Below are 27,560 nucleotides of genomic sequence, written 5' to 3'. Positions count from 1 at the left end.
GCTGAGGCTTATTATAGCTCTGTTTTAGCTGAAGTGTTAAAGTGTGGGTAAGAATGGGAGGGAAGCCAGGTGAAAGTGCCAGTGAACACAGAAAATTTAAACACAGGCCAACACAATAATTTACCAGGCCTGTAGGGGGAACCAGGCTGTTATTTAAAACCAGCTTACAAAACTGACAAGCCTTTATTTATGGCATACCCTGTTTAACACACTCAGTATATCACCCATATTTAAGTAAGAAGTTACACTGCTCTGCATTGCTCCTGTTTTAGTTTGAAGTTTATTCACACTCAGAATTTTTACACCATGTCTACCACTCTCAATTTCTCTCCTAATGTTTTAATTAGATTTTTATTTGTAGATAGTTTGATTTAAATGGTTTTGATCTAGGTGCAGGAGGTCTCAGCAATACTCTGCAGGATGATTATGTCATCATTCATTCATAATCAAGTAGTGGCGAAGGATAACTGTTCCACATTTAAAGGAACATCAATTCATGTTTGTTAAGATCCTTTTACATGAAATGATCCTGTGTGCCTCACAGTCTGTTGACTCACAATTTATGACTGTGTAAAGATTGCAGAGGTGATGCAATATGACCTGGGCTGCTGCAAACAAAGAAAAGGTGTCTGGGTGAGGTTCCTCACCTCTTCTCCGCCTCCTGAAAGAAAGTTTTGTAATTAGTTTGGTTTAGTTTTGCCCCCGAATTGCAAGAAATAGCCTAAAAGTTTTCTTTTTTTTCCCATTGGTCTCTGGCTACACTGATAAAAGCATTTTCCCAAAAAAAAACATCCATGGAAAGAAATAAAGGCCTGCAGTTCAAAGATCAGAAAGGTTATTAAATCCCCGGTGAGGAACTTTTGTTTTATGTAGATTTTGGCAACCCCTTTGGAAAAAGCAGCATATCACATCTCTTTGCTGAGCTCTTCCCGTGCATGTTTCAGTAAAGTTTTTTAACAAAAAAATAAAATTTTCCTTCAAATGGTCAAACACATCACTTGACAGGAGTCTGTGCTGTGAAACATGTGAATAAAAGATGATTCAGTAGCATGCAGTGCATTACTTAATCTGACACCTACCCCACAGCATTAATTTCAGACGTTAGAAATACAATATAGAAATAATGGATCCTAATCCAGATGTTATTGTTTGCTTTTGAAGCCCCCCCCCCCCCCCCCCCCCCCCATGGAAATCTGATAGGTCACCCCAGATGCCATCCCAAAATTCTAAACTATGATTGGGCTTTGGCCTTGTTAGAGGCAGGACTATTGTTGAAATTATAGAAAAACATGTACGTAGTCTCTATGACGTCACTCATTGGTTTCTAATGAATAGTTATGAAGCCTATCGACAGAAGTTGAGTATTGGAAATGTTGCCTCAACCTAACAATTGGTTGACCTAGCAATTGGCAAAGTGGTAGAGTTGCAGCTGGCATTAAGCTTCCTTGCTAACAGTATTCCCGCCTTTCAGTCAAAACCTACTTAAATCCTGTAAACATCACAGGCTCATATTCAGGTTTTTGTTTTATGTGATACAAAGCGATAACAGCCTTGTTAAAGGACTGGTGTGTTTACATCTCAGTTACGTATTTGCAAATATTGAACCAAATGTTCATTAAAATGTTTTATTGGAGTACAATAAACTGGAAATTAGAGTCATTGTTTACTTACCTTTGGAGTAAGCCATTTACACAGGGATAATGTCTTTGAGGTTTCATGGTCACTGTAGGTTTTCTTAAAAGAGAACATTTAAAAGAGGAGGGTGATGGGGGTGGTTATCAGTTAGTTGCAATCTGCAACCTCACTGCTTGTTATCATTAAATTCACGCACTGCTCCTTTAGGTGGAACATGTATGGATAAGATATGCCCTGAAGCTGATGTTTATCCCATGAACCATCTCCCACCCTGCCCTTGGACTATCTACTCTCTGTTCATGGCAGGCTGATGAGTAAAAAGTGAAGGAGATATAAAGTCTCCTATCTCTGGTTTGTAGTGAGCACCTAGCAGATACCACATAATAAAATTGAGTGTTTCACTGTCCTAATTTTGTCTGTGATGGCCAGTGTTGGATTAAAGAGAACAGGAACAAACTGGACAAACATATTGATATGAGCCCAATGCAAATCTGTCAACACGTCATCTCCTCTTTCTCACGTAAGCAGCTCAGTCTATCATTCAGTGAGGCAGCTGCTCTTCACCGTCCTGGAGAAACCATTTATCAAGCTACAAACTGGCAGCAGGTGCTGACAAAAACATCACTCAAAAAAGAAGCTGCTCAGACCTTCCCTTTTCATCTTCTTTTCCCCATCTTTGAAAGACTATTTTCGAGGCAGCTGTTCAAAGCCAATTAGACATTTTCTAAATACAGTCATTCACACATTTGTGTCAAAATCTGATATGTAGTCAACAGCATGTCAAAATTTCTTCCTAATATGTTATCTGAATATGAAGGGTCAATTCTTTGTACTTCTGTTACGATGGTAGGATTTCCTCTACATGAGCCATGTCTAATTTGATTTGACAAGCTCCACATATCTCAAATATATGATTTTTCACTCTGCAGCTTTCAGACTGATAAGAGAGAATCAGACATTTGCAGAGTGGCTCTTGTCTTAATGTGATAATAACATTTCCTGCTTAATATCTGGGTCACTTCATTTCTAAAAATACTGTTGTGAGCAGAAACAAAGCAGGCTCTGTTTTCAGGGCACACATGAATTGATTCATGTCAGAATTATGCATGCAGTATTATCTTATTAAAATAAAAGCACAAATGAATTCAGGGTTATGAATAAGCAACAGTAATGAAAAACTTCAGTTCATCGAGGATCTGTTTGAGGCTGGCTCCGGAAGTACCGAAAGTCACATACACATGAATGGGAAAAAGCTGATCTTTACAGCAGAAATAAACATGTTTACAGCCTGGTACAAAAGACGAGTGTAGTCTGGGTAGCTCATTTCTCGATCGGCACACACTGTGAGGGGGGTGATTTTTTTTCTAACACGGCAATTTTGAAGATATTGAGATTACCAGTCTTCTTCTACCAATCAGAGGCACAGCTGACTGCGGGAACACTGTAGCTGTTGGCTAGGAGGCTCAAAGCCCGCCTTTTTACGTCACACTCGCTCGACAGCAGCAATATGCTTCCCGCTGACGATTGGCCTCAAAACCAAGCGGCAACCTCCAGTCTAAAAATATGAATCCAATGCGGAAGTGTTAGAAGCTGCAGTTCATCGAGGATCCGCTTGAGGCTGGCTCCGGAAGTACCGGAAGTCACATACACATGAATGGGGAAAAGACGATCTTTGCAGCATTAATAAACATGTTTACAGCCTGGTACAAAAGATGAGTGTAGTCTGAATAGCTAATTTCTCGATGTCCTCTCACTGTGAGGGGGGTGAATTTTTTTCTAATTCGGTAATTTAGAAGATATTGAGATTACTAGTCTTCCAATGAGAGGCACAGCTGCCTGCAGGAACACTGCAGCTGTTGGCTAGGAGGCTCAAAGCCCGCCTCTTTATGTCACACTGGCTCGACAGAAGCAATATGGCTACCGCAGCCGATTGGTCTCAAAACAGCTCTTCAGAAACAGATGGGTGACGTCACGGATCCTACGTCCATATTTTTTACAGTCTATGCTCAAAACAGCGCTTCAGAAACAGATGGGTGACGTCACGGATACTACATCCATATTTTATACAATCTATGGTCAAGAGCTGCCAGCATTTTCCAGGCATTCCCATAAATCCGAAACTAAACTTTTCCTACTTTTTCACCTTTGCATCCTGCACTGCTTCCCAAATTAGGTTTACATCATCATTTCCAGTATTAATTAAGCAACTGTAAAATGGCTAACCCGTTGATGTGGTGGTTCTTGCTGGTGAGATGTTATTTTCTCCATAGATCTAATCAAAAGATAACCACAGGAACGGTAACTTCTGGTTTTCAATTAAAAAGGTTTAGCTCAAGAGACCCCTGATGAAGTCTGAAACCTTTCCCTTTTTATACTTTCCTTTGATGTTCTTGAATATTAAACCCCCTTATGACTTACTAAGATATTACAATTCATACCTAATGAAAGAGGACAGCTCTGTGATCACTATATCACTCATGTCTTTTTGCAGCTCCACTGTGCTGTAGTCTGAAGCTCTGCCAGGTTTTGAAGTCATGATCAAAGCTGGTGGATCCCAGAGCAGCAGCAAGGTGTTTCCTTATAAAGATTCACTCACTTCAGGTAGGTGCAATTCCAATTATTACAAGCTGCATATATGGGTATAAATCTTAATGAACCAGCAACAACAGTGCGCTCAGAGAGGTAGTTCAGAGTTAGCATTTTCACTTATTGACCCAATGATCATACTAAAGATATAACAGTTAAATTGATGATAATGATGATTATAATAATAACAATACAAATTAAAATAAGACTTTATCTTTAAAAGTAGCGTAACGGAAGGTTTCATAAACTGCTCCCCTTTATCTCTCTGTCCCTCTTTCCCTTGTCTGTCTGTGTTTAGCCACCAAGGTACCAAAATAACTGATCAGTACCATTCTACTTTTTTGGCACTCTTCTGTCGGGGCACCAAGCGTACCTATCTGACTCTTAAAGGTGAAGCTAGACTCACAGCAGTTTGTTGATTGAGTGAGAGGATGCGGGAGGACAGATCGTACTGGATTATATATTTCCTAACCTGATGATCTGTCAGAGTATGATTCCATTTTATTAATTTGGTATCAAAGAATACTTTCAGATGCTCTACAGGTATCCAGCATCTTTTCAGGAAACAATCTTGTTGAGAAAACTGGTTCTTAACAGAGACACCAGCTGAGCAGAGAGAGGGGCACAGAGATGGATGCAAAGGGAGAGGGAGATTGCACAAGATGAAAAATGTCCTGTAAGCTAATATTATTTAATAATTAACATGGCTTGCCTGCAGCCATGTATTTCATGACCAAATTGTTTTAAACTAAAGTTCACCGTAAGCTTAAATAAAGCACTATTCTAGTTACTTATACTACCAATTAAATTTCCTGGCCACAACTTCAAAACATGGGCATTGTGTGATAACAAGAGGACTCTCTCCGCAGGAAACAGATTTGGCATTTACTTTGGAAAACATTCCGGATGTGCTTTCATACTAAATATTTCAATCAGCTGACAAAAATATAGCTGATATGGAGCCAATATAGCACTCAGCTTGTAATTTTACGGTGTACTTTGGCCGTGATCCACAAGCAGCTGGTGGAAAAAATAGGCGAGCCTTCTGTTCTCTAGATTTTTCGGTGCGTGAGCATGTGAGACTTGCTGCTCGCTCCAGCAGGGTGAACAGTCTGATCCTTTAACATGCACGCCAAAATGATAATCAAGCCATTCCGGAGCCGACACCCAGCCAAGATGCTTCCTGTGTGAAGCTCCCATGGGTACAGTAGGCTGTTGAAACACAAGTAAGATCAGGGTTAACAGTATCAAATCAAAATAAACTGTACAAAACCAAACCGGACCACTTAGAGGAAATACAAAATGTGTCTGTTTGTGTGGTCATGGCATCCCCAATGACTTCATCTTATTTTCAACTCAACACTATATCTACCTCAGCTCTCCATCCATCCATTGTCAGATCTTTGTTCAACTACTGGTGTAAACCATGTCTCAGCCCTTTTTTTTCATTGATGGTGGTTCTAAAGAAGTATGTTGCTCCATGTTGTTTGGCCGTGATTTCTCATCCTGTTTTTGTTTGTGCCTCAGAATGGAGATGTACTTAGCTTTTAGATACCTGCATATATGTGGGCGTGATGGCTGCCACGTGTTCCTTGCATCTGATTGGTGCATCCACAAAAATTGATGTGACGTGGATGCAAGATGTAGGAAGCATATGTAAGGTAGGGGCGGTGTAGAGGTAGAGAGGATGTGACAGTCAACACAGCAGCAGGGACAACAATGGCAGAAGAAGACGACCTGACAGACAAATTCCACAATTATCCACATCTGTAGGATGTGTCTTTGACACTGTCAAAATAGCTGGAGTGAGATAAGTTTGATTTAAGGGTCGACTTAGGACCCTGCAAAACTAAATGGACACAAGTATGTGACTGTTACGCACGAGCATTGAGGAAAATGTTGGAAAAACGTGAGTGGGATCGGTGCAGACGGTGTGATCTGTCCAACAGTCAACAGTCCTCTGAGCTTGTTCAGGAATTTGTCACCCAGAGTTAACATAACAGTGACCTCTGAAAGTTCTTCCACGTCTCTTGTTTACATCCTGCAAACCTGAGTTACATACAACCTGAGCTCTCTGGTGTGCCCTCTAGGGGTATCCTCCAGCAAGACTCGTACTGCATAGTCAAGTCTGTGTGCAATTATGTTCACGAGGCAGCCGGCTGTGCGTGACAGTCAGCCATGTTCCCCTGCCCTTTGCATACCTCTGGTATTCATCCATCGATCTCCATCCCCCTGTCTCTGCAATAAACCTCATTACAACTCCAGCACCTCTGACTCTATGCTCTGTGTCTGGGTCCTTATTCATGTGTCCTAACAAAGAATGCAAATGAAAGACAAATAATGATAAAGACAATGAAATGAATCAGCCCACTATTCAACTGACTTTGATTTATATTAATTATTACTCCTTCGTCAGTATGATAGATATGAAGGTACAGCCAGCTCTCTGTGGTAGTGCAGCTTAGCAAAAAGACTGGAAGCAAAAGGAAACAGATGGCCTGCGATGCGTCGGTTCAACGTGACCTCCTGGAATATCAGCAACCTCAATGTGATGGCAAGACTTCAGGAAGTCACCACAGATTGCCAAGAAATGCTCATGCACACTATCGCTGTAAAACAATGCAACTTTTGCACTTTTTTTTACAAATGTTTTAGGGAATCACTCAAGAAGTAGAGCCAGATATAAGACTCAATATCTTTTGTATTTTTGTGGTTAGCTGTAATGATGTCTTAAACGTGAGCTTCTCTGATGTATGTTATGTTCGACATTAAAGCCTAACAGATTTAAAAACTGAATTTTTACTGCATGGCTTTCACACTGACAAGAGCTCAACAATTATTAATACATCACTGCTATAATAAATCTCCTGGTTATGCACTCTCTTCCCTCCTCTCTCCTCCTTCTTTTAGCAAAGTGGGATTATTCATTTGGCTCGAATACAGGGATTTAAAAATACTGAAGGCACAGACCTTTATTATGGAGATACTTGCAGGATTGCAAGGGTTACCCACAACCAGTTGATCTGCAGACACTCAAAGTACATTCATGTGCACAAGTATAAATATTCAAAAATCTAAAAATCTACATTAGTACATTCAGTGTATAGAAACAGACCTATCCTTGGTGTTCAGTATAACACTGCTGCTTTCATGCAGGATTTACATCTTAGTGCAAGTGAAGATAAAACCTGACTTTTTATTTAAATTCACAAATGCTAGATAACCCTGCGTCTTTGTGGGAAACCCTAACCCTCAGTTCTCAAGCTGCATCTTGACACAGTTTAAAAAGAAACACTGAACAAATGTGAGATGCACAGGATGATGAGTTATCATTGTGATTTGGCTCATTGTGTTTAAGGGCAAGAAGCAAATAACAAACGCTCCTTAGAACCGAAAGTTCCTCTGAAAGCCTCTGCACATGATTCCTATCAAAGGTCTGCAGGGAGAGGAGATAGTGAGCAGTGGCAGAGGAGAAAAGAGAGAGAGAGAGAGAGAGAGAGAGAGAGAGAGAGAGGGAAGGAGAGAGAGGGAGGACAGTCATGCATTTACGAGCAGACACCCACACGCAATTTCTCACTAGACACCCACACACACACTTTCTTACATTTGCTGCACACACACACATCAGAGCACCTGATTTGTAGCCACTCTGTGTTTGGATCTTTCCATGCCAAGATGCAGTCCTGTGTCTGGCTCTTGGCTCTGTCTGTGGCAGCAGCTCTAACAGGTAAGAAGTTCCTCTTTATCCTGTATCTGTCTACTCAGTGAAGTCTGTGTGATCTATGAGAGGACTTTATTGAGCTGTGATCTTAATGGATCTTTCTTTTTGATTACGATGACAGCAGCTGTGAAGTGTTCTAAATATAAAATCAGGTGATGTGTTTGAATAGCTGCAGTCAGTTTGATGGACTCTTGAGAAATTACCAGCTGCTCTTTCTGCATCTTTTTTTGTATTTTCTTTGCATAATTTTTTCTTCTCAAGACAGCAGACAGCTGATCTCTTTCTTATGCTTCATTTTCTTCCAATTCATCCTGAGCATTTGCAATGTATTCACTGATTGTGTTACTCTTGTTTGAGGAGCTGTGTTTAAAGTCATTGATTTCCTTTTTGCACTGCTACCTTGTTTTCTCTTTAAACTTATCTGCTGCCCTTTACTATGATTGGCCAGACGTGTTTGCCCTTAACAATCCTGAGCTGTAATTTGCATTGATCCTCACAGAGTCAGTATCCAAAACGTGATTCACATGTTATGTTCCTAACAAAAGAGTGTCTCTTCTTTTAATCTGTACATGTGCTTGCATACCTCAGCTCTGGTGTCACTTTCCAATATCTGTGTTTCACTGAGTGCTTCTAATTTCAGGAGACACTGTTGCTGCTGTTGTATACGAGAAATCTGAGAGGAACTGCTCCTTGTCCCCACCGGTGAGTGGAAACATGAGACTATAAGAGCTTTGATGTTAACGGTCGTCAACAGGGTTCATTTTTTATTTTAGAAAAGGTGAAGTCATATCGCTGACCTCAAAGACTTCACGGGGTAATATCCTAAACTTACACAAGCCGCATAAGTTATATACAATTACAGTTAATGATTACCGCCCATGCTCTGCGGTTAATGATTACAGAGGGAGATAAAGAAAGGGATGAATAAGCAGTTCTTCAGGTTTTAATTAAATCTCAAGACTTTTAACACTCTGTCTCTCTCTCTCTCTCCTTTTTTTCTGTATTCGGTGTGCGTTTGTGTGTGTGTGTGTGTGTGTGTGTGTGTGTGTGTGTGTGTGTGTTTGTGTTTCAGTACCTCCCCACCACAGCAGTAAATACTACTCTCCAGCTGCAGGAGTTACGAGAGCGAATGCGTCCCCTGAATATCTCTGCCTACATTATCCCTGGCACCGATGCCCACCTGGTACATCTGCTGTCCATTATACTTTATTTCTTCTGGGTTTAAACCGTGTGTGATTTGTGTGTGTGTGCGTGCGTGCGTGTCTGTGTGTGTGTGTGTGTGTGTGTGTGTGTGTGTGTGTGTGTGTGTGTGTGGGGGGGGGGGGGGGGGGGGGGGGGGGGGGGCTGTATAAGAGCCAGGAAGGGATGCTTACCCTCTCTTTTCTCCCTCAGAGTGAGTATATCGCACCGCGTGATGCCAGGATGGCCTTCATGACCGGCTTTACAGGCTCCGCAGGTACAATCCTTTTCTTCCTCCTCATCTCCTTCACACTCCCCCCTCCTCCTTCTCCTCCTCATCATCTTCCTCCTCATCCTCCTCCTCCTCTTCCTCCTCCCCATGACTCAACTCCCTACATCTGAGTGCCGCGATCATGCAGCTCCTTTTACTTTCATCCCACATCCTCACTATACAGCCTTCTCCTCCTCGCTCACTTAGTTTCATTGCTTCCACCCGCTGCATCATTGCACCCTATCATCCATCAGCGTTATCCTCTGTCGGGTGACTTCACCAGTAAATGAGGATGTCGATTATTTATCCAATTACGATAAATAGATTAATTCATAATATTCCTGTTCCTATATTCCTGAAAAACAGGGAGGTAAATGAATGATAACTCAGTGAAGTGCTGTTCACACCAGACTCAATTTACACCATGCAGAGAGCCACAGTTTGGGGCCACCTTTTAAATCAGCCATGCAAAATTTAGATTCAGCTGCGGCTTCATAAGAATCTTATGTGAGGATGCAACAGTAGAACGATAATGTCAGTCCTGATTATAGTCACCACTTTGTCCTCAGTGTTTCTCAACCTTCCTGTTTCTCTCCACATACACATATTTCACAAGATTATCCATCCCATCATGCTTTGTTCTGAGTCAGATCTGACATTTATAGACATTTGTAAAACACTGTTACCTTCTCTCTAACACAGCTGCTCTCCTGCTTTTACCTAGGAACTGCCATAGTTACCCCGACCAAGGCAGCTCTATGGACAGACAGCCGATACTGGGTCCAAGCTGAGAGACAGCTGGACTGCAACTGGGAGCTGGAAAAAGATGGTAGGGGGGATAACATAGGGACTACATGTTTTGACAACACAGGACAAACAGATGCCAGGGAAATGTTTGTGGATTTGATGGTCATATTGCAAAAATATCCTGACATGCTGCACCCACAATTACAGGATTTACATGATAAAAATAGTCCTCAAACAACAGAAGTAAAAACACTCCATGCTGTGTTTTTGAAAACACTGAACACATGACGCTGACAGGATGTTGAATCAACATTGAAAAATGTGAAAAATCCTCCAGAAGCACAATAAGATTGTCTGAAATTTGGCAGCTTCTTTCACATTTTTGCAGCACTTAGCTGATGCTAATCTCCCACTTTGGAAGCTGGTTTGCAAAGCATGAAATTAAAAAACATGGTATCTTTCATTGCTGCATCAGTCAAGGTTGCAGCAGGTCAAAGAAAATTCAACCCACTTTAACTTGAAGTACGACTCAACAATGCAAAAAGAAACCTGCTGCAAACACAGAAAATAAAGATTAAACAGACGCTGGGTGTCACAACATAGTTGTTGCTGTCGCGGAATGAGGCAAATTCATCAGCTTTTAAACTTCTACTTGTTTTAACTGTATATCTATGTATATATAAAATTACATCAGTATATGTAGTATGTAGCTTAAAACTGTATCTATAACAAATAACAAAATATAGAGGCAACAGCAGTATATCTACTTCAAATTCAAGACTCTTTCTATGCACACCACAGGCTGTTTTTTCTGAAGTTTGGCTCATGTAAAACAGGTGTTTGTTGGCATGTTTTCTCTGCCAAGTTATTCCTCCAGCTGACAGGTGCATCATGTCAAGGTGCTGATTAAACGGCAGGATATTGCAAGATGACAGATGCTGCAAGTTTATGAGGGAGAGCAAGGTTAGCTTGCTGAGTGCAGAAATGTTCATGAGAGCTTTTTCCTCTTAATTGAGTTTCATTTCACTAACAGTGGTTTCCAAACACTCCATTTTTACATTTTTGTGTTTGTCTAATTAGTTTGGATTTTATTTTCTGTATTTTCTGTGTTAAGGCCCCTGTGAGGAGATTTAAGCTGGTTATGACACAGACTGAGATTAATATTGATGTCTCTTAGAGACCTCAAAAAGCCAAAAAGACCATCAACAAGAAGATTGACTGCTTGTGTTCTGGTTTTTGTTTGGAGTACGTCTATAAGTAACATTGACCAATCATGTTTCAGCAGGCATTTGTGTATGCAGAAAAACCTCTGTGGAGAGCCAAAGCAGATGGCTCACACAGCTTTGATGACATTCAATCTGAAAAGGATTATTTTATCTCTATAAACAGATATCTTTATGCAGCTAACAATCTGTCCAAGTTAAAACATTTCATCGAGACACAAATGTGGTTGACACTGTGTCGCAAAAGCCGATCAGCTGCATTCACGACTCCCTGAAATGCATCAGAAACGTTGGATCCCATCTCTGTTCATAGAACAAGTATTTATAACACAGATCTGACAAAGTTCTTATTTAATCATGACGTCATTATTTCGGCAAACTTAAGACCCATAAATGTTTAGTAATTCCTAAGAAAACAGGCCTCTCTCTGGGGTCTACCTCTAAAGTAAGCAAGAGTGAATCATATGTGTGGCCTGTCATAAACTTGAAACAGATGAATGGTTGTTATCCTGGAGGATTTAATGAACCAAGAAATGACAGCATTTACGTTGTAGACCTGAAGGCAGCACGGGAAAGAAAGTCTTGGCTGGAAGTTGTTTTTCGTAGCCGCTGGCTTGCAACACAATTACTGAGCAGTTGGCATCTGTTGCCAGAGGTATATATCTGCTAACATGGTCAGAAGATAACAGAAAATGACTGCTGATGGGTTCCGAAATTGACTCTCATATAAAGTTATGCAAATTAGGTTTATTTCAGAGGGAAGAACAGCATTCTGTGAAAGTATACTCATGGCCTCCTATCTTAAAAAGAAGTTTGCCTAGGGGGGTAGGTGTGTGTCCCATGAACAGAGGCTTTGTCGCAGCGGTCATTGGTTTGACTCCTGGCCAAAACTATTTGCTGCATGTCCTGCCCCACTCTCCACTCCCCACATTTCCTGTCTCTCTTCAGCTGTTCAATCCATAAAGATAAAATATGCCCAAAACATAACTAAAAAAAGAAGCAGTGCCCTATTGTTTTAGATAATTATCAACCAGCTCTTAAAGATTAAAACTATATTGGAGTGAATATCTGCGAGTAGTCTTTAAAGGTTAGTGTCGAAGATGGGATTATATGTGTTCCATACAAAGTGCCAGAGACATGGTAGCAGATTAGAATATCAGGAGCAGTACACGAATAATAGTGGTTACTCTTTCAGCGCATTAGACTGTAACATAACTGTGATTACATGACATATCTGACTACTCAATAGATTCCGCTTCTATTGCTTAGTTATACAATATTTTGAGGGGTTGAAAATAAAAACACTCACTTGAAACTTGGGTCACTCATACAAAGGTTCAAAGTAAACTATCATAGAGACCAGAGTGTGATCTTTGACAGCTTTAGTGTTTAATATCATTGTAATTTTATCACCTGGAAGTATAAAATGTTGCTAACTGCCCCTTTAAACTCACATTTTGATCAAGTTGACCAGTGGTTATTTTTGTTACATTCAAAGTTACATTTGGTGAAGCAGTTTTACTATATTAAAGTGGATCTTCTAATTCCACATTTTGCTTTGAATCTGTTTGTCTCATTTAATTTTAAACTAATTTTATTGTCAAGAAACAAACATTTTGAATATTGTAGTGTTATAAACAGATAACTCAGAGTTAAGCAGGTGGATTTATTCTGTCAGATGCTCTGAGGTCAATAATAACTTCACTTTAGTCTGTCATGTGTGATGTTCTCCAGTGTCCATCATGAGTATAGCGGAGTGGCTCATCTCTGAGGTTCCATCAGGAGGCGAGATCGGCTTTGACCCCTTCCTCTTCTCCCTCCGTAAGTCTCTCCTCTCTATCCCGTCTGTCAGTCTGGGTTAACATCAATAAAACACTTGCTCAATTAGATGGAAAATTATTGATGGAGTCTCCAGACGCCACACAGACTGTTTGCATGAGATTGATCTGCTTCTGTGTGTGTAATCATCCGCAATTCCCTCCATTAGAGACGCAGGAGAACTACAACATGAATCTGGACTCAAGCAATCGCAGCCTAAAGTCCATTCCTGCCAATCTGGTGGACAAAGTGTGGACGAGTAGGCCGTCCATCCCTCCTGACGACATCACGCGCCTGCCTGACAGAGTCATACGTAGGTTTCTTTAAATTTGTTTATGTCTCTACTGTACACACACACCATGCAGTCTGCTGGTCTGCCTGTTAAGTGCCCTTTAACTCTTTATCAGTGTGCTGATAAATACCTGCAAACACAGGGTGATAGGCAGCTCCACAAACACAGCCATAAACAGCCTGTATATGTTTTTATGACAGATCAAATACAGATCATGTTTAGAAGATGGAAAAGTCTCCAGAAGAGGAAGCTGTCTGGACGATCATGGGCTGTATTATTAGTCTTTATGGGCCCTAAAATAGACTAATGGAAATAATGGAGCGTATCATAAATCTCATGGTCTGAGTGAGTGTTTCTGTGTGTCAGTATACATATCATTACACTCTGAAAAAGGCCGTCTTGTACAGTTTTTTTACAACCACTGAAAACCTAATCCACTGAGTACTATACACTTTGTATTACCTGATGTGTAAGGACTATATAATAAGAGGTCAAATACACATAATAGTTAGCATTTATAAGGTACTGTAAATGAGTTCACATCTTAACTTGAAGTACTGTTACTTGAGTTTTTTTCAACATTTCTGATAACAGGTGCTCAGAGAAACATCATAATGGCAGCAATTCTGTCAATTACACCCGACATAAGCACGGTGTGTTGAACATAATAGAAGGCAGTGGTTGTTGGGTTTGATAAAAGTTGTTTAATTTCAGTCACTGAAATTCAGAGAAGGACTATTTTTTTCGACTGCTATTGTTGTGTGTCAGCAGGGGAAGTTTTGTTCAGTAATAATAGGACACTAGCTAAACTAAAATGCAGTCTGCATGGCATTCAAGCATTGAGCTGGGGCTCAATGCTTGAATGCCATGCAGACAGGGGCATATCAGTAAATGATGTTCACTTTATAATGTGGTGATATGGATAGCAGAGTTTTGTTTCTGACACACTTTTGAGTTTAATACTTCTGCTAAGTCGGCTTCAGCACTTCCCTGATTGTCACTTGCATTGTGCACCATTGATGTTTGTGACACCAGGCAATGTGAATCAAAATGCTGCCACCAAAATTATTTGGAAATGCTCCTTTTGAACCAGGATATTTTTTAAGTTACGAAGGCTTATTTTCACTCAGTTATTTGTGGATCATTAATAAAAATCTTGACTCTCTGGAAATATGTTTTATCAAGCCCATTTTCAGAATTAATTTTTTACATTGTTCCATGTCTGCTGGATGCATACATTGGTGACAGCTCACATTTCCGCTCTATCTTTACAAGGAGCTAAGTTGTTGTGTTTTTTCATCTCCCATGTATCAGCCACCTTATGATCAAAATGCAATATAAAGTCAAATGTGTTTGTATTTGCAGAAAGGTCCTGGCAAGTGAAAGTGGAGGACATAAGGAATCAAATGAAGGACAATCCATATGAACCGACAGCTCTTCTGCTTTCAGCTTTAGACGAAACAGCCTGTAAGTAACACACACTTTGTCCATAAAGTTATTCATGGTAATGGCAGTGTTGAAGTGAAACAATCTTCTGCCCCAAGTGCGCTGTGCTGTCTCCACTGAGACCTTAAGACACACTTATTTGTTATGGCTTTTGGACATCTTATGCAATTTGTTGTTATTTTGTCTGCTTGCATTATTGTCTTATTTATTGCACATTGTATTTGTCTTGTTGATATTGAAACTCTGTGAAGCACTTTGAGAATATGCTCTGTGAAAGGTGCTATACTAAATAAAGTTTACTTACTTACCTCAAAGATGGTGAAAAAATAGAAAGAGATACAACATTTTCTAAAATTCTTTAATTACCACAAGTAGTGGGAAAGAGAGCCTGAACCATGAAACATTTTGTAGTGCCTCAGATGTTTGCACTGACTACTCTTCAAAATGCATTTATGCAAAACAAAATCTCAAGCTTTCAGGATAAATTTTGCCTGAGGAAGAGTTTGAGTTTGATTTAAAGGAGTGTGACCAAAATACAGAAATCTGAACTTTGCATAAGATGAGAATTTACGCAATATTACGCAAGTGTATTCTTGTTTTGATGTAATATATTTTATGGAAACACTTTCTATCCTCTGAAACACATCATTCTTTGCTATTGTCAGAGTTCAATTCTTTTAACTGATTTGATTTTGTGTTTTGTATCCAAGGTTTTCAGTTTTGCCCTTCACAGATTCTCATACTGTATTCAAAAGTAGCTTTCTTCTAAATTAAGGACTCCTGAGCTGCAGGCATCGCCAGACTTCTGATTTCTAAATTATTGGGCTTCTTTTTAATGACAGGGACACAGAACAAGTCACATGCTTGAGATGTTAACAGATTTCTTGGCACTGGTGTACAAAGCAGATGATGTGAAAAAAAGTACACGATGATGCTTACTGTCAGGGGTTGTTTATGTTTTTGATTTGCAGGGCTGTTTAATCTGCGTGGCAACGACATCCCATACAACCCCTTCTTCTACTCCTACACACTGCTCACAATGGATCAGATATGGTGAGTCCATTTTTCAAGGATTACATGTTTTAGTATACAGAGCCCTTTCAAATGTTATTTCTTTGTCCCTTTCATAGCAGCTGAAACAGACAACACTGAGATATAAGCAAATACAGCACTCCAACTATTCCTCGGTGACCCATATCTTGTACTTTCCCTTTCACCACATCAACTTCAGGCTCTTTCTACACACGGACAGAGTTTCCGAGGAACTGAGGAAGTACCTGAACGCTTCCTGTGAAGGGCCGCTCTGTGTGCAGCTGAAACAGTACGACACTGTCAGAGATGTTCTGAAGGACTATGTGGCCCAGCCTGATGTCAAAGTGTGGATCGGCACAGAGTACACAAACTATGCACTGTATGAGCTCATTACACCAGAGGTATGAAGGTATTTTATTTAGCTAAGTTGACAGCACTGTATCATTTTGTCCCAGACTATTTTTACATTCACAGTGCAACACTCTACATGCCCCTGAAGTCCCTTTAGGTGACAATTATCTTGCGGGAACACGTTATTTTCTTGTGTGCACGAGAAAATTATTATGTGAGCACAAGAAAATGATCATGTCAGCACAAGATATCAACTTGTCTGAATGTAGCAGTGGTTAAAATCCCACTTGCCATCACTTGTCATTAAATGCTAGTGTTTGCCTGCAGTTAATTGAGTGAATACTGATTATAAAGTATGCGTATAAGCTTTACACCAGGACTGGTATTTTGTCAGTAACATACGGCAGGGTTCTCTGTTTGGAAGATTTTAGGAGTGCGCCCCATGTTGTGTTGATAATAATAATAATAATAATAATAATAATGCATTTTATTTATAGGCGCCTTTATTGACACTCAAGGTCACCTTACAACATTAAAACGAACAGAGTTTAAATAACAAACAGTAAATAAAATACAATTTAAAAAGTTTTAAGAGAATGGACAGTGGAGTTGTGGTCAGATGGAGTAAGCCAGTTTAAACAGATGAGTTTTGAGTTTGGATTTAAGATGTGGGAGTGAGTCAGTATTACGGAGGTCAGGTGGGAGAGAGTTCCAGAGCTGGGGAGCAGAGTTACTCAAGGCTCTGCTCCCCATGGTAACAAGGCGAGCAGGGGGGACAGTGAGATGGATGGAGGAGGAGGATCTGATGGTGCGGACAGGTGTGGCAGTATGGAGGAGGTCAAAGAGATATGGAGGGGCAAGGTTGTGTATGGATTTGAAGGTGAGGAGAAGTATTTTGTAGTTGATCCAGTCTGTGATGGGGAGCCAGTGAAGCTGTTGTAGGATGGGTGTGATGTGATGGATGAAGGCGTTGCATGTGATGATACGGGCGGCTGAATTTTGAACCAGTTGATATGTAATAAGCTCTGCCAAATACAGTGGAATAAGTCAGTTTACCTCAATGAAAGTCATGTCCATCCATGTAATGTGTTTGAGAGAACCTCTGAATTTAATAATAAATACTGATGTGATAATATGGATTTGGAATTCCAGCTCACCACATTATGATTGGTAGCTAGATCACAGCTTCATCATCAATCTTCATGGTGTAGCTCACTAACCCACAGTTAGTTAAGCGTATCCTTCCTCTATTGTTGCATGTTCTGGAGCTTTTTATTCTGACTAATGTAGCTGTTGGAGACCTAATGTGTTTCTGTTACAGTCAGAATAAACAACATGTTGGACCCAAAAGAGTTCCTGGTTCAATATTCATCTTCATATTCCCTCAGACATACGCAACATCCCTTCTTCATTGTCCCCAGAATCCATAAAGATATTAGTCACAGGTCATTCAAATGCAAAGCCCCATCTGATTGGAATAACAGCTGTTCCTGTTTTTGACGTATGTTAATGTGCTTTATTTACACCTTTTTCTTTGTTGATGCCGTCTATTGTCAAGGTTTTATTTAATGGGGGGTTGCTGGGTGGGTCCAGGAGTGATTAATGGTGAGGGAGAGCTGTCTGTGTTTGTGTATTTGTGTTTTTTGTGATTTGCTGTTTTGTGTGTATTAATTTGATTTGTGTTTTGTTGGGACCCCCTTGAAAACGAGATGCTGCATCTTAAGGGACTATCCTATAATAAATAAACTACAATTACAAATTACAAAGGAGAGAGGTACACAACCACTACACAGACATGTTGTTATCTTGGTCCCACAAGAAAATTACCTTGTGAACAGAAGATAAAAAATATGCTCTAATGGGACTTCAGGGACTTCATTTTGCTCTCCTCACGTACAGTGCGATAATCTGTCAGTATGGCTGTGCTGTAGTTACACTGAACAGCACAGCACAGCACAGCCATACTGTGTTGCCAGTGAGTCATGACTAGTTGGGTGCGCTTAATATTTTGGACATGTTGTGGGCTTAATCCAAGTTTTCACAGCTCCAATAATCAATATTTTTATATAAGCAATGGATCAAAGAGGTTCGTGTAATGTGAGAGTGGTAGCTCATAGTGAAGGACTCAGATTTTTAAACAGACTCTTCTCCTCATATAATGTTCCTGTGTCTCTGTGTTTGGTGTTGTTTTGTGACCCTTTAGTTACTGATACCTGTGACAAATATTGAATGTTGTACTTTTCTGATATTCATATAAATTTTTTCACCCTTCCTGAAAAAAAAAAAGTTCAGATGACTCATTTTGAATTGCGGGGCCATGCTGTCCATCATGTAAAACGCATTTGATGGTTTGCTTGTGTAGGTAGCTTGAGAAAAAGTGCTGAACATTTCAACTTATACAGGTTTCAGTGATTCTAAAACAAGGCTATTTTTATATTGGACCATCACCGCACTGCACAGGAGCTATATTCCTCAGTATGTCAATAATCTTTGTGGAGTTTGGAAGCACATGCACTCACAGAAAATGTTTTGATATTGGAAAAGGCTTGCCTTTTTGTTCGGGGTAAAGTAGAGGACAGTGCTCCCTCAAGGAATACTTGGATTGAAAAAGCTTATATTGTATTAACTATCACTGCATTTGCATCATTTAGGAAAAACTAATGACAAGCTCCTACTCTCCTGTGCTGACGACTAAAGCTGTGAAAGATGAAACTGAGCAGCGTATCTTGAGGGACGCTCACGTATGTACATGACATGCACACGAATAATGTCTATTATTATTGTTTTATGTATTTATTCTTGTACAGACTGTGACAACACATTTCCTTGCTAAGGACAATAAAGATCAATCAATCAGTCAATCTATCAATCAATCAATCAATCAATCAATCAATCAATCAATCAATCAATCAATCAATCTATCTATCTATCTATCTATCTATCTATCTATCTATCTATCTATCTATCTATCTATCTATCTATCTATCTATCAATCAATCAATCAATCAATCAATCAATCAATCTATCTATCTATCTATCTATCTATCTATCTATCTATCTATCTATCTATCTATCTATCTATCTATCTATCTATCTATCTATCTACCTACCTACCTACCTACCTATCAATCAATCAATCAATCAATCAATCAATCAATCAATCAATCTATCTATCTATCTATCTATCTATCTATCTATCTATCTATCTATCTATCTATCTATCTATTAATCATCAAACTATTGATGTGATTCCAGGAATTCATTCATCAGTCCTCACTGTCAGACTGGGGTGGGGGGCATTTATGAATTGTTTTCAATGAGAGTTTGAACACCTCAGTGAACACACGCTGTTACATTTATTACACTGTTTACACACATCTGAGCAGCATCACTATATTACAATGTAAGATACCAGCCCCCGCAGTTCTCGTGTTGTTGGGTGATCAATGCAGAGACTCTCCGGGTCAGTGTGTCTTTGTGGTTCTGTGTGCAGGTGAGGGATGCAGTTGCAGTCATCCAGCTGCTGATGTGGCTGGAGAAGGCTGTGCCACAGGGGAAGGAGACCGAGCTGACAGCTGCAGAATACGTCAATCTGTGTCGCAGGTGAGAGCTCAATGAGATGCAGTATTTGATGGAGCGAAAGTCTGTGCCAATGAGCCAGAAAATGACTCCAGTTTAGAAAAGAAATTACAGTTTTTCTCAGTCGCTATGGTACATTTCTCAAATCATCCTCGACATTTGAAAAACAGTAAAAAGTAAAAAAGTAAATACCTGTGTCAATGAACATGTCAGTGCCATCAGAATGACAAATCCTTTTCATTGTGTACGGATAAGACAGTCAAATTGCTTTGTCATGTTGTCAATATAACAGTGTAATCTGGAGGGACGTTCTGATGTAAACTATGGCTAAAGATTTGATGACAGTTATTGTAAATTGTAAGTTACACCTTAGTGTATTGTGGCTCTTATCGCATCAGGAACGCACATATGTCCTCTGCCGCTTCTTCTTCTCTCTGGCTGTTTACCCAGTCCAATTCCTTGTCCTTCCATTGTCAGACATTGTAACATTGTGTTGTAAAAACTGGTTGATCGTTTGTTGATCTAATGCTTCACACATTTCCCTTCGTTAGAGAAAGTCAAGATTCACCTGGGAGCAATTTACCAATTCAGGACAGATTTAGAAAAAAAGTCTGATGGAAATGTACAGAAATATGACTGACATATTCTGACAACATGTTCAACCATTTGTGAAGACTTATGCGATGAACTAATATCTAAATGTTGTGGAGGGTGAGACTATTCAACAGAGACCCATTATAATACATTTGGATCAACATGACATAAGCACTTGATAATGTAGGAAACAGCAGAGAATTGTTCATAATCATTTTCATGGATCTACCAAAGCATTTGCAACCTGTTAGAAAAAATGAGAAACTGCTTTTTTGATGTGCACAAGTGACGCAATGATGTGAAGATTGAACAAGTAGTTTTGAGAATTTCAATTCTGATCTGAGAAATGTACCAAATCGACTGAGAAAAACTGTATTATAAACAGACTCCATTCAAAGTTGCTTTCACAGTTAATAGAAACATCATTACAGCAAACAGAAGGATAACAGAGGGCCAAGCTTTGAGACGATCTCTGCAAGCGGACCTAATGCTGCCCTGGCTCATTACAGGTAAGATTATTCCTCTTCTTTGTAAATCCTATCATGCAGGCTTATTCCTGTTGTTCTGTTTGTCTGAGCACATAGCGTTCTTATAGGATAACAGCTCTCTTTTCAAATAAATAACAAACATCACTCCTGATCGTTTATAGAGAGTTGTTTTTCAGAGAGCTCACTATCTCTTATTTCTTACTCTCCTTTTCCCGCCCGTCTTTTGTTCTCCTAGACTGATATCTCTGTCACAATGTTTCTCCTGAGAATACCAGGCTAAAACTAGCAACAGCAGACATTTACTTCCTGCCAGAAACCTCTTTTATGGTCTCCCATGAGATCGTACACATGCAACCCAAGTTATACAGAGCAAAAAAGGCATTTAGGGTTATGAGTGGAAGAGGTTAAAATCATCTTATGACACTGTACCAGCATCATTCTGAAGATCTAGTTTTATGGCAGGTCTGTTGTGGGATGTTGCTAAAAACATAGCCTTGGTGTGTTCAGTGGTACAAATAAATCCAGTGTGAGAGAGATGATTGCTGACAGTGATTATATTGATGTGCACAGAAAAGAAAAAATATAGTTGCTGAAAACGAAAAAAAAAAGGTTAGTCAGATGCTGTCATCATTCCAATTCTTTTATATTTAGAAAGTTTAAAGAGAATTGGAGTGAATTGATCCCACAAACAAGATTTTATTGCTGTTTAAAGACAATTGCAGCTTCTTCCTCTGTGCCATGAACCTCCATTCTTCACCAAGCATTAACATGTTCTGTTGTTATGAAGAACAAGGCCACTCCTTATCAATTTGAATTTAAAAAATCCATAGTAATGATAGTCCCCAAACCAATACACTTTTCCCTTTTCATTATCACTCCTCTGGGCTGAAATGACTCTTTTTTAATTCTATTTTTTTTATCTGAGAGTGATTTCATTATATTTTCAGCATCAATTAAATGGGTGAAATATGGTCTGAGGCCCACAGACAGGTTGAGGTAACGTCCAGTGAGCTTGAAGTGTGAGAGTCCTTTCCATGTAACTGCACTTAACTGTTATTCAAATCAGGTGTCTTTATCCTCTCTCTAGCTCACCACTCATTTGTCATGTGCTCTTTACTAAACTGGCATTAAGCTTCTTCAGTCTCCCCCTTCTGGCAATGAGCATAAATACAAAAACACAAGTGCTCATGACACACACGGTAAAAATGTTGGAAAGTCCCACGAAGTACTCCCATGATTATCACTGTTTTTATTTGCAACCATGTAATGTCCTTTTTTCACTGTAACCTTTCTCTGGACACAGAGTCTCTCTTTTTTTATCTGGAGCATCAGATATGTTTCATTTAGATGCTTCTGATGTTCTTTCCATCATAGGATCTGTATCCCTCCAGCTGTTGTAGACTCCTTTGCTATAGCTGCTCTTCCTTTGTGTTTGTAATCATTACTGGTTAATGTTAAGCACATGCTACAAGCTGGACAACATATCACCACAGACAACAGATAGAGATTTACCAGGTGATGATGAAGTTTAATCAGAACTGAGTGAGTTAATTTGGCTGGACTTAACATGTGTTTGTTTACAGCCCATATAAAGATCCTATGCTCCAGCTCAGATGTGTGCTTTGTGAATTGGTCAGCAGTGAAGTAAACAGACATCAGAGAGTAAATAACAGTTGTGGTCACTTCCTGTTTTCTGTGTTTAGCCCTGCAAAAGAAACAACCCGGAAGTTGACAGTTGATGAGATGTACCTGGTCGACTCTGGCGGCCAGTATCTGTGAGTAAAAACACACTCTGCTTGGTTTCACATCACAGCGCTTTAGTTTGAAATGAGTCATCCTGTCTCTCACTACCATCAGAGATGGGACCACTGACATCACACGAACAGTTCACTGGGGAACCCCGACAGCTATGCAAAAGGTAACACTTATCATGTTACATTGAATGTGTGCATGTTTAAGGGTTTTTCTGCATGCTCTGTCTAAAAATAAGACATGACTAATCATCAAGAGTACAATAGATTACTTTACCGTCCTATCTTGCAGAAAGTTGGATCCCATTAGAGTTTTTCTGACTCATATTAGCCTCTAAATTAATTTTGCTTCACCCAACATAAAACCAAAAACTCTGCTCTTTACAGGACGCCTTCACTCGAGTGCTCATGGGAAACATTGAGATATCTCGAACCATATTCCCTTCAGGAACAAGAGGTGTGAATAAAATACAGTCACACATGTTAACAGTAAAATGTGTGTTGAAGTACCTCAACCCTGAAGTTCAGACTTTTACCACTAGAGAGCCCCATTTCCTACTTATCGATGTGTTGTGAGGACTCTCTGAGCACACGAATTACAAACGTTTCACAGTAGCAGCATCTTTGATCCAAGCACTCTTTGTGTTGTGTGTTTTTATAATCAACAGGTGTAAATATGGAGATGCTGGGCCGCAGAGCACTGTGGGAGGTGGGCCTGAACTACGGCCATGGCACGGGTCATGGTGTTGGGAACTACTTTGGAGTTCATGAGTGTATGTTCCTCTTTTTAGTGCCCAAAGTTGACAACTCAGAATGAAACTTTTTGGTCTCTATACTTACATCCTCATCACTAAAACACATCTTTGATCCTGATTCAACCTGAACACATCCCAACTTTAAGACAGTATTCATTTCATGATGCACAAGAAGCAGTTGACATCAAAGTATGATAGGAAAGTTGATATAACACCAAGTGGGAATGATGCACTTTGTAATGTGTCTGTTACTTTGCACATGCATATTTTTATTTTGCATTGGAACAACTTCAAAACATGAACAAATACACATTAACAAGAGATGCTGAGAGCACTGTTTGATACTGAAAATGTGTATTAAGTTGCAAACAATAATAACTAGATAAAATAATTAATGAAGTAAAAGGTTAGTTTCTTCACAACAGATTTTGACTGCTTAAAGGTGATAACTCAAAACGTATGATAACATTATAGGCCTGAAGAAATCAACAGAGCATAGTAATCTTACAAACTTAATACAGTAAGTTTTGTTTTGTTTTTACACGCCTGGCTATGGATGTGTAAAAATGGTTGGTGAATGTCAGATAAAACAGAAAGTGTAGGTGTTCTGCTGCAGAATGAAGTAAAATGTTTTTCTTTTTTTTCCAGGGCCGGTTGGTTTTCAGGGCAACAACATTCCCTTCAGATCAGGCATGTTCACATCTATAGGTAAGATACTTTTTTTTTCCTTACAAACATTGGACACAAACTTCAGATATAAAAACAATCAGATTTTTTAAGGAATACATTAAAGGAAAGATTCATTTCATGGCTAAAAATCACCGAACTGATGATGACTCTCTTTAAGAACCTGGGTACTATAAGGAGAATGACTTTGGGATCCGGATTGAAGATGTCGCTGTAATCGTGCCTGTACAAACAAAGGTAGGTACAGACTGCTGCTCAAAACAGCTGTATTTATATTATACAAACATCTCAGTGATTTCCTGCTTTTAATGCATGCTTAAAACAATCTCACTGTTTTTGTGCTTTTTCTTCCTTCAGTATGGTCACAACTACCTGACCTTTGACACTGTGTCATATGTCCCATATGACAGAAAGCTGATTGACACCTCTCTCCTCAGCTCAGAGCAGGTAACAGTTTGGATTGTACTGCAGCCAATATCCTTAAGAATGCTTTACACTGAGCAGTTCTCAAACATTTGTCGTATTCTTGGAAATAGAAGGTGTTAAAAAGTCCTTACCCAACATGTTAACCAAATACTCAGTAACATACTCTGATGAGAGTTTACTTCCTCACAGATATAAAAAGTTTCCCGTTCAAATTTTAAAACACGGTAGAGTTTAATCAAGTGTGACCTCGGCTGAGTCTCTTATTCTCGGTGTTAAGTGTCTTTGTAAAATCCCCTTTAACACTTCTGATGCAAGCATCTCTGCCGTTCAGAGATCAGAACAGTCTTCAAGAAAACAAAACCACGTGTGAACTCATACTGTTTTTTTCCATTAAATTAAAAGTGAAAATAACTTCACAGAGAAGGACACACCAAATGTTTCTTTGGTTGTATAACCTCCGGCTCAGTTCATCTCCAGTTTGTCTGTGGGTTAGACACAACACAACGTTACAACAGGCATGAGGGGGAAAAGTTAACATAACAACCAGATCAGCCAATCGCAATCAATCAATCAGTCTTTGTTTGCATAGCGCCAAATCACAACAAACGTTATCTCAAGACGCTTTTACAAACATAGGAGGTCTACACCGTACTGTAGGTTAAATTATTAACAGAGACCCAACTTTAAGACAAAATAAGACTCAGCCTTACCCCACCTTAATCCATCATGAGCATTGCACAATGCAATATTTAGCTAGTTACAGTGGCAAGGAAAAACTTCCTTTTAACTGGCAGAAACCTCAGGCAGAACCAGACAATCAGTGACAATCAGTGTTATCAGAGTGTGTAGTTTAGTTCAACACATTTTCCTTCACATGTGGAATGACTGGATACTTTTCAGATTGAGATTTAAATTTTTTGGGGGGTTTTTTTTAAGTTATATTTTTTGGCCTCTTTACCTTTATTTGATAGGACAGATGAAGAGAGACAGGAAATGTGGGGAGTAGAGAGTGGGGGAAGACATGCAGGAAATGGTCGACCGGCCAAGAATTGAACCGGCAACCCTGCGACGAGGACTGTGGCCTCTGTATGTGGGGCGCTTAGTCCGCTAGGCCACCAGCGCCCCGAGATTTAACATTTTAAATATTATGTATTAAAATATCCAACCACTGATTTCTGGTCTTTCTGGCTTGTGTTTAGTTTTAAGGGCCTGTGTAATGTTTGTAATATCTTGAGCTTTTCAACCAGAGAGACATGTATTCTCTAACATCTCATTAAATAACTGTTTGGAACCCAAATACTTTAAATGATCAAATATAATTTTTGCTCGTCTCATCAGTTTTCTTATGAGCCTTTTTTTGTCGGGGACAATACCATTGACTCATTTACTGGCATGCACTGTATAATTAAAATCAGCTTACACATCAACTAGCTGCAACAAAATGCTCATTTCTTATTTACATTATGTCATTTGTAATAATTTATCAGCCGTTGGAGCCATTTTTCTCTGTGAGGTTAATTATTTTAGTTCTGCTAAATTACTCTTCAGAATGCCGTCATATTTAACATTTAGGGACTGTTGACTGGGGCGGAGGTCCCTTGGTGCTCCATGAATAAATTATTGAAAATGCTTTTACTGAGGTCCCAAAAGACTCCTCTACATTCTCATACAGCACAATTCAAGAAAAAAATTAAGATATTGAGACATTTATGATTAATTGACAGAGTGATGGAAAACAGACTAAGCTCCTGTTGTAAACCTCTGTGGACTGCTTTTGCTCTAATTAGTACGACTGTGGTTAAGTGTAATCAGCTAATAATGCTGAAGTACATTGTGTGAGTATGACTTTGTATAAAAGCGTTTGACTTATGATGAGGTTTTTATGTTTCTTTAGCTGAACTTTTACTGAAAAAAGTAACAATATCTCTGTTCCTGCTGTTGTGGGATTAGCAATGATAACCAGAGAAAGTGGCCCAAGAAATAATCCCTGAGGAACACCGTATTTGATCTTTGACCACAAAGATAAAACATTATTTTATATCTTCAGCTTCTTTTGGTGTTTTTTCTCCTTCTGCTCCTAAAAGTGTTTTTGTCTTTCTCCAGCTTCTTTGGCTGAATAATTACTACGAGAGCATCCGTAAGATAGTGGGGCCTGAGCTGGACAAACAGAAACTGAAGGAGGAAAAGGAGTGGATGCTCAAAAACACAGAGCCCTTCTCTGCATCTGGATCCTCTGCCTCTGTCTGCTCCTCCTCTCTGACTCTCATAGCTCTGGCCGTCACTCTGCTCCACAACATCAACTGAACTTCAGCTCTCTGCTACCACTTGCACACTAATGTTTACCCTATGCAGTCTCTGACGAGCAGCTACACCAGGTTGAGAGATGCACTGCAGTTTAGGCTTTTTCAGATGAATGGGTGTATTTGTTGATTTATTTAATGATTTAATTTTGAGGGGAAATGGCTGATGTTGTGTAAAAAGTTACAAATGATTGTTTGTGTGAATTTTGATGTTTACGCTTCTTGGTTATATTGGATATTTGTATAACCTGCTGATATAATTTCTATTTTATTAAAGTAAAACTCTTTAAAACAAAGTTGTGCAGGAGTCATGAAGCTGATCATTTTAACATGATGTGAGCAGCTCCTAGGCTGACCAATGGTTGTTAAATTTTCTGCTGACATAAGCAGGACCTTTAAAATTTTCAAGGGAAAAAGTATCCCTTAGGTGCCAAGCAGGTGTCAGATTTCTATGCATTGAAAAGTGTCCCCAAGGTTCCCTGGTGCACAATTTTTGTCAGGCAAAAATGTCTCATTGGTGTAAATAGTCTACAACAGTCTGCAAGGCAAGTTTACTTATAGCACCATTAATAGATACATCAATTCATAGTGCTTTACAGAGTTAAAAACAAATTAATAACAGCATTAAAAGACATATTGCATTGAACAAACATTTATATGAAAATATGAAATCTATTTT

The 27,560-nt window shown here is 39.4% G+C and overlaps 1 protein-coding gene across 1 annotated transcript; it reads left to right on the top strand.

Annotated features, from left to right (window-relative positions):
- The first annotated feature begins 4,173 nt into the window (after positions 1-4,173).
- xpnpep2 (X-prolyl aminopeptidase (aminopeptidase P) 2, membrane-bound) lies at positions 4,174-27,560 on the top strand. The gene is made up of 22 exons (XM_034690770.1): positions 4,174-4,236; positions 7,897-7,948; positions 8,583-8,644; positions 9,015-9,125; positions 9,335-9,398; positions 10,117-10,221; positions 13,097-13,183; positions 13,350-13,493; positions 14,838-14,939; positions 15,890-15,971; positions 16,150-16,351; positions 18,953-19,042; positions 19,795-19,904; positions 20,906-20,983; positions 22,666-22,737; positions 22,820-22,880; positions 23,101-23,170; positions 23,382-23,486; positions 24,117-24,176; positions 24,316-24,392; positions 24,513-24,602; positions 26,685-27,560. Exons 2-22 carry the CDS (start codon positions 7,897-7,899, stop codon positions 26,883-26,885), a joined length of 2,025 nt encoding a protein of 674 aa, XP_034546661.1. The 5' UTR covers positions 4,174-4,236; the 3' UTR covers positions 26,886-27,560.

This window comes from Notolabrus celidotus, chromosome 8, assembly GCF_009762535.1.
Source record: "Notolabrus celidotus isolate fNotCel1 chromosome 8, fNotCel1.pri, whole genome shotgun sequence".
NCBI lineage: Eukaryota > Metazoa > Chordata > Actinopteri > Labriformes > Labridae > Notolabrus > Notolabrus celidotus.
Note: the sequence above shows the minus strand (reverse complement) of the source record. Positions and strands in the feature narration are given on the sequence as shown.